General features: G+C 32.2%; 1 protein-coding gene across 1 annotated transcript in view; it reads left to right on the top strand.

Annotated features, from left to right (window-relative positions):
* The window catches only part of LOC131043795 (pectate lyase 1-like), a 111,102-nt gene extending 103,199 nt beyond the window's left edge, over positions 1-7,903 (top strand). The window contains exons 2-5 of the mRNA XM_059221126.1: positions 3,421-3,530; positions 5,919-6,510; positions 6,783-6,886; positions 7,543-7,903. Coding sequence (XP_059077109.1) covers positions 3,421-3,530; positions 5,919-6,510; positions 6,783-6,886; positions 7,543-7,903 — 1,167 coding nt within the window. The remainder of the gene's footprint in view (positions 1-3,420; positions 3,531-5,918; positions 6,511-6,782; positions 6,887-7,542) is intronic.
* Positions 7,904-8,228: the final 325 nt, after the last annotated feature.

Here is an 8,228-nt window from a genome sequence, read left to right on the forward strand (position 1 = left end):
ACTCAAAGAAAAGTGTGTTGTTTGATGTAAAAATATTTTGCATACACTTGAAGACACAAAAGGTAGAATGTTTTGATGTTTGATTTTGAATGTTTGAATGTTTAAAACAAGACAAGCACAATTCCTATGGTTGGACAGGACAATACTTGTTCATCCCACATGGGGTTTCCCCCGAGGCTACCCTATTCAAAGAGATACTTAGGTGCTTGACCCAACTGGCTCCACCCTTAGCACTCACTTCTCCAATGCAGCCAAGCACCAGTCCCTATGAAAAATCCCCGTGGTGAACTTCATACCTCTACTAAGAACCATATGTGTGTGGGCCGCTCTAGAGGTCCAACCTCCTGCCCCAACAACTCGAAGGATTTTGGCTTTCGAAAACAAAAATGTGCTAGTAAGTGCATCCGCTCATGTGGCCATATATGTGGCACTTTCAGCTCTGTAATTACAAAAGGCTCCCAGCCGATAGGGGTTACGCCCTACTATTGATCAAATAAATTTGATCAAATGGGTTTATGGGGAGACATAGTGTCGGTATGGACTAATCAACACACGTTACCCATGGCTTTCACCATGGATACAATTATTTATAGTGGTTCAGAAGAGGGAGGCATTGCCTTGCTACCGCTTAGGTTGTTCCCTCCTTTCTAGTAGTCCTAGTGACCACACGAGGAGGCCAACCCTCTAAAGATTAAACACAAAGAGCCTATTACTTAAGACACAAAAGATACCAGTTCAATTTTAACGCACCAATTGAAGTGTTTGTTGGACTAAGAAGAAAAATAATACAATTTTAAAATCAAATCTTTTCCAAAGTTCTTGCACCAAGATTATTAGTAGTTTTGAAGTAATACCCCTCTTGCAAGCACAAGTTAGGTAAATTTTAGATCCAAAAGACTATGAAATAGGGGTCTTTGACAGGACATTTTTTGATAGATTCAAAGATCCAATTTTCCAAGTGTTTCTTTTACATCATAAAAAACATACCACCTGTAAAATTTTAGGACATTTTCGAAAACATAAGAAAATCAAAACAAAATTCTAATTTGCTCCACAAATTTATTTGTTAGGAAAAATCATAAACAATTCATAAAAAATACAACATTGATTCAAAAAATATAAATTTTTTACTAGAATCTCTTGGTAACCTTCCAAATCTGCAAAAAATAATTCATACAAAAATTCCAAGTAATTTGTAAGATATGATGAAAATAATCCAAAACCCTAATTTTTAAAGATCCAATTTTGTTATGAAATATTTTGCATCAAAATAAAAATCACAAAGAACATATACTGTGTATAATTTCGAGATATTTCCAAAACTTAAAAAAAAATCCACAACATTTACTCATTTACTCTCAATTAATTTTTTATTAAAATTAATAAAAATTCATAGAAAATTCAAATATACTCTAAATAATCTGATTTGTCTACAGAGCAATTATGATACTATTCTTGACCTATAAAACAAAGTTTATACAAAAATTCCAAGCATTAAATGAGATTAGATCAAAGTAATAAAAAACCCTAATTCTTAAAAATCCAACTTTTTTTGAAATATTTTGCATCAAAATTTAAATCACAAAAAATAGACCCCCTGTAGAATTCTGAGAATTTAGCAAAACTGTAAAAAAATCTGAAACATTCACTTATTCACTTTCAAATTTTTTTTTAAATGAAAATACATAATAAATTCAAATATGCTCCAAAAAATCAAAATTGTTTACTGAGCACTCTTGATACTGTCCCTAACCTACAAATAAAATTTGATGCAAAAATTTCAAGCCATTTGTGAGGTCGGATCAAATCTCCCCAAGATCTTAATCTTATGTCCAAAACCCTAGCTGCACAAGGTTATTCTCCAAATTGTTTTACAAAAAAACAATATAGGCTTTGAAAAACCTGCAAAAAATGTACATCTAAAAAAATCCATGTCCCACTGAGCGTGCCAAAATGTTTATGGTGAAAAGTGGATAATAGAAACAACAATACTTGAAAGACTAAATGAATTCAACCATAAAACCCTAGCCTAACAACAACAAAGAACCACCATAGCATATGAAGATAACCTAAGACAATGCAAATCAACAAAATCACAAAGATTATACCATCACATGTCCACTAGGGTTTGAATCTGCATTCTTCCTATCGCCATTGATCTTGCTTGATATGTTTACTCTCAGATTGTATGTGTGCACAAAAGCTCAACAAAAAACGAAATTATGGTTGATAGCTTGATCGCAAAAAGGCTTGATTGCATAAGATTGATTAAAATGCTAGGAGAGGATTGATCATAAGAGAAGCATCCTCTTATATAAAAGACACTGTAAGAAATGGAGGGATAAGATTAGGAGGTGTAAAAGATAGATGGTTGGCAGGATTAGAGGGTAGGTAGAGGAAATAAGAGAAAAATTAGAGGGTAGGTAATGTAGGAATTAAGAAATGAATGACATGTGTCGTGGGTAAAAAAGCTTAATGAATTAATTAAATAAATAAATAATTATTTAATTAATAGAAGAAATGGGATCAATTAAATAAATAAAAGTATTTATTTAATTTAGGAAAAAAATAATTTAAATAAATAGATGTATTTATTGAAATGAGGAAAGGCTAGAAAAGGATAAATGAATTAATTAAATAAATAAATATTTATTTAATTAATAGAAGAATTATTCATAAAATAATTAAATAAATAAAAATATTTATTTAATTAAACAAGACAATTTTAGGTGTCTATAGTAGGTATCTTTGTTTCTAGTTTCCTTAAGATGTCAACATAGGGCTATGTTGACATATTAAGGGGGGGCACCCATATCGCCCTCTTTGTACCATATTGTACCATATTTTTGCTTGTCATTTTTCCATGTCTTAAATGGGACATTCATACTTGAAACCAAAGAAAACAAACTCTTATACAAGATGCTTCACGCCTGAAACTAGATGCAACATTTGATATATGTCTTAAATGATATGTACCTAAAACTAAGTATTCACTTCTTGGCATTTGCATTTGCATTATATGTCTTAAATAGGTTAAAGCACACTCAAAATTATAGAAAAAAAACTCTTATAAGAGGTGTTATACACTTCAAACAAGACATCACTTGCACACACACATAGGAGGATAAGTGGAACTAGTAGAACATAGTTAGATTATTCCTACTCTCCTCACCAACATGGATCACCTAGACAAGAATATATAGGGGTAGGTATCCATGTCCTTTCTCATCATTCCTCTCATGGATCACCTAGGAAAACACATCTAGCATGTATCGGTGCTCTATCTTTCTTTCTCCTTATGAACTCATAGCTTTTTCTATTGGTGGTTTATGGAAAATGTGTGCTTTTCTCTTTTATGTGATCACATATTAGTTGTTGACACATTTTGATATTGAGATCTCTTCAGCTAGTTGACTTGAGGTCTTATTTTTGGTCTTTATCTTTTATGTTGTGGTTCTTTTTGCCTTTTATTTATTTGGCTTTTGTTTATCATTGTTGGCCTTTTTGTTTGTCATTTTGTCTTGTTTTATGTGTTCTTGCATGCATTTGAGTGAGTATAGATACCACGATTGGGGGCTTGGTTCCTCAAGGTTAGTGATGTCTTATACTCCTTGTGACTGTACTCCATTGCTCCTCTCATTCATCTCTCTTTCATCTACTTTATTTCAAGTATTTACATAGGATCATACTCCCATTAAAGTGGGACTAAATATAACATTGTAAATTGTTACTAGGACAATTTATACCTCATTCCTCTGCCCCTACTTTAGCATGTCTCCCCCTCATCTTCTATCTGGCACTGCTTAGCGTTTTAATTCTAACCTTTATTCCTTAAGCAACTACCAAATGACCATCTACAGCTGGGTCCTCCTCCTTGGTCCTTGATTTTGGGACTTGATTGAGGAGGACCAAGGTATCACCAGCATTTTGGTCCTAGACTAGAGGGCCTAACACTCTAGTTCCCCTCTTTCGGGCCCAATTTTTAAGGTGGAGTGAGACCCATCTCTTAGGCAAGAACTGATGTCAGTGGCTCAATATGACTATTGGAGGTCAGCCTAATTGGTAAATTGACCTATAATCTAATATATAAAGACATTAATCAATCCATTTCAATCCTAAGACTCCATGCATTCGACCTAAAGCATTTAAGCATTGAAGTGTTTATCATCAAGATTTTCATAAGTTTTCAAGGCTGCATATTCTTCATTCAATCATTGTGGAGAAATTTATAACATACATATGCAAGTGTTGTGTGTGTGTGTGTGTGTGTGTGTGATTAGGGTTTTTTCATGTTCATGCCATTTCATACAACATATGTGATTACATTCAAGAAGAAAAGAATCATTATCATTCATTATAGATCTGAGATATATCCTTCCATTATTTATTACAATATTTACAATATTTCATTCAACATTAATTCCAAAATTGGAGTTTGACTTAGTCAAACCGCTATTTCCAACCTATTTCCTCTTCTTTCTGTGCATAGGAAACAAGTACGAAGCTACGATCTTCAAGATAACCTTTATTTATAGAGATGAATCAATTCCCCATTGGAGTGTGAAAAGTTAGGAGGACCAGAATGACCATCGCTCTGGTCTTGATAAATCAAGAGCTCCTTATGCGAACAAGTCGAAATCCTCTTGTACAATCCACAAATGCAGATTTGTGGCTCGATCCAATGATTTTAGCTTACTCTTTGTGCATTTGTACATAAATTTTAGCCCATTTACTATAATTTCAGTAAATTCAACAAATCAATTTAATCTAAGGGAAAGAAGAGGGTGCACTCCAACAACACCCCCTAGAATTAGACCAGTATTCAAACCTCTTAGGCTTGGATCTATCAAATTCCTATCTTTCCCTAATGTAATCGTCCCCAAGTCATTAATTAGTGGTTTCTTCCTTCTATAGTGGAAACCATAATTTTTCACCATTACAGATCCCAAAACTCTTGAAATTAAAAAAAATATTGACCCATATTTGTGAGATACGTTCTTCTAAAAAATATTTCATTGAAACCCTAATTTGGAATGAAGTGCCTTAATACTTATCCAATTCATCCATAATCTAGACTATATATGCTTCGATATAATATCAATATAATCTTCAACAACCCTTTCAACTAGATAGAAAATTCAGTAAACTTTGAGAGATTTGTTTCCCTAAATGACTTCCAAAATTTAAAATTATGCCTTGCCTTCATAGTACAAATATCTAGTTCTAATACCACTTGCAAAAAAATAAATTGTACATTACAAAAACATGATATAAAATATTCTACAACAATAATATCTAAGAATAACAAGCCACTTCAAAACATCATTTTAAAATAACTTCAATTATTAAAACCAAATTTATTAGAAGTCAAAATTCCACATGTATACCAACTCTTTAAGCACTTCAAATATAAATGAGTCTTAACAAACTCAACTTAGAGATTCATTGCAAAAATTAGCCACTTCCTATTGTACTCTTAGCCACCTAATTATAGTTAATAAGGAGGTTGCACTACGATTCAATCTATCTCCTTATTATACACCCCACGTATATCTTTCTCACAACCCTAATCTTAAGACTCCATAACCAACCAAATAACACGTTTATGTATTATGTTAACAGCCTGAAAATCAGGTGCGCTACATTCTAAATTAAGCCTAACAAATTTCAAGTAGTCCCGGACTATTTGTATAAGCTCGTCTGCACAAACAATTCATACAGATGAAGCTAATCTTGGCATTCTCTATGCTCTATTCTCATAGAACTCTTTGCTCTTTTGTCATAGCTGAAAGCCAATATTTTAGCAGTCTAGAACTCCATTAGAACCACAAAATGGTTGTAACGCACATCAAATTAGCCCTGCTAGTAATTTTCTTGCAATTTTTCTTGTCAACATCAAGACCCTTAGACACAGAAAGCAACTACAATGCCATTGATAAGTGCTGGAGGAGAGATCCAAATTGGGCAAATCACAGGACGAGTCTTGCAAATTGTGCAAAAGGCTTTGGAAGTTATGCCATGGGAGGCATAGGAGGTGGAATATATATAGTCACCAGAGATGATGATAATGCTTTAAATCCTTTGTTTGGGACTCTCAGATATGGTGTTACTCGCGATCAACCTCTGTGGATAGTTTTTGCAAGGGATATGGAGATTCATCTTCAGATGCCCTTGTTCTTCGCAAGCCACAAGACAATTGATGCAAGGGGAGCAAAAGTCACCATTAGCAATGGGGCCTGCATAACGCTTTATAATACCAGCAATGTTATCATCCATGGCTTAACCATTCATGACTGTCAACCTTCTGGATCTGGAGATGTTCTAATCTATGAGTCCAAAGGAGTGGTGAGAGATTATCCAATGGATGGCGATGGTATATCTGTTATAAGTTCTAGAGATATTTGGCTTGATCATAATACCATTTCTCACTGCAGTGATGGTCTCATAGATGTGACGCTTGGCTCAACAGCAGTTACTATTTCTAACAACAGATTCTTTAATCATAATGAGGTAAGCATCACATTGAAAATTAATAGATTTATGATAAATGTTTTATTGGATTTGGTTGGATGTTATTTTTTTAATTAATGTTTTGGATCTTTCTGTATTCATTCATTCTGATGGATCACAGAGTGATCTGAAACAGTGTAGAGTTCAATATTTTTTTCAGTCATAAAAATAATCTAGAAAAGTTTTGTTTTTTTAATGAATTTACACTAAGTTTTATATAGACATTTTTATAAATATAAATAATAATTAATTATTCCATTGTGTTGTGACAGGTAATGTTATTAGGCAACAGTGATACATATACACCCGACTTAAACATGAGGGTTACTGTGGCATTCAACCATTTTGGACCAGACCTTATGCAACGCATGCCAAGGTAACTTATCAAATGAATTAAATTGAGTAATTTTTCCTTTTAATTGTATGCTATATCTAGAGGTAAATTTAAAATAATATAAAGATATGAATATGTAATTTAATATTTATCATTTTTTATATCTCATTTTATTTAATGAAATATTCATATAAAAAATTAAGGAAGAATTAAAACTTTCACTTTTTATATTAAACAATAATTTTACTATTTTTCTATTTTGTTCGATTAAAATGATAGTATAATATTCTATTAGTTTCTTTTAAGGTTTTCATTTTTATTTGGAAATATTTAGTTTCTTATATTTTTCTTATTACAAAATACTTATTAAAATATTCTCGCTTTTATATCATATGCTACATTTTCTTCACTATTATGTCTATTTTCAAATATAAAGTCATCCAGAAATTTGTATAAAATGTTGTGAAAATTAAATACAATAAAAGTATATTTATGATATTATAAATTATGGTCATTCTTGACTTCATATGTACACAAAGTAAACTACAAGAAAGTAAAAACAAAATCATTCAGTTCATTTATCTATACATTAGAATTTAGAATTCACCCTTTTGTTATTGAATCCTCTAAGATGGGAAATATTTATGGTAAGATGATACCTTTGAATATTGCTAATCATATTGTTATTGATAATGTAGGTGTAGATTGGGATATGTACATGTGGCAAATAACTACTATGAGCCTTGGGGGATATATGCAATTGGAGGAAGCTCAAATCCGACCATCTTGAGTGAAGCAAATTGGTTTATGGGTCCAAGTGATTATACCAAGAAACAAGTCACACAACAACATGAGTGTACTAGTGGTTCACCTTGTGTATGGAGATCAATCCATGATATGTTTTTAGGAGGATCATATTTCACACAATCAGGTTGGGGAAATGCATATCCAACATATGATCAAAGACAAGAATTTGAGATTGCTATTGTCAATTTAGTACCTACACTGACAAAGAATGTCGGGACCCTAGATTGTCTTTCGAGCAAGCCTCGTTGGTGAAGTTTTCCATTTAGTGTAATACATCCATGTAACATATCAAAGGTTGACCTAACTATGTGTTGGCAAACTTTTGTTTAGGTACTATTAGTGCCAACTTTAGTTTAGGTACTTTTAGTTTTGTGTTGATTTTTTATAAATTTCTTTTACTATTGTGATAAAATTGTCCATATAATTTATATGTACATATTAATGAATATTATTTTTATGTGTCATTTATAATTTACTTTTATCTTGGGTGTGGCCATTATCTGTATAAAAAAACAAACTTGGGTTACTATAATTGAGTGAGTTGAGTTAGTATTGACGTTTCATGTTATATATTATT

This window comes from Cryptomeria japonica, chromosome 5, assembly GCF_030272615.1.
Source record: "Cryptomeria japonica chromosome 5, Sugi_1.0, whole genome shotgun sequence".
NCBI lineage: Eukaryota > Viridiplantae > Streptophyta > Pinopsida > Cupressales > Cupressaceae > Cryptomeria > Cryptomeria japonica.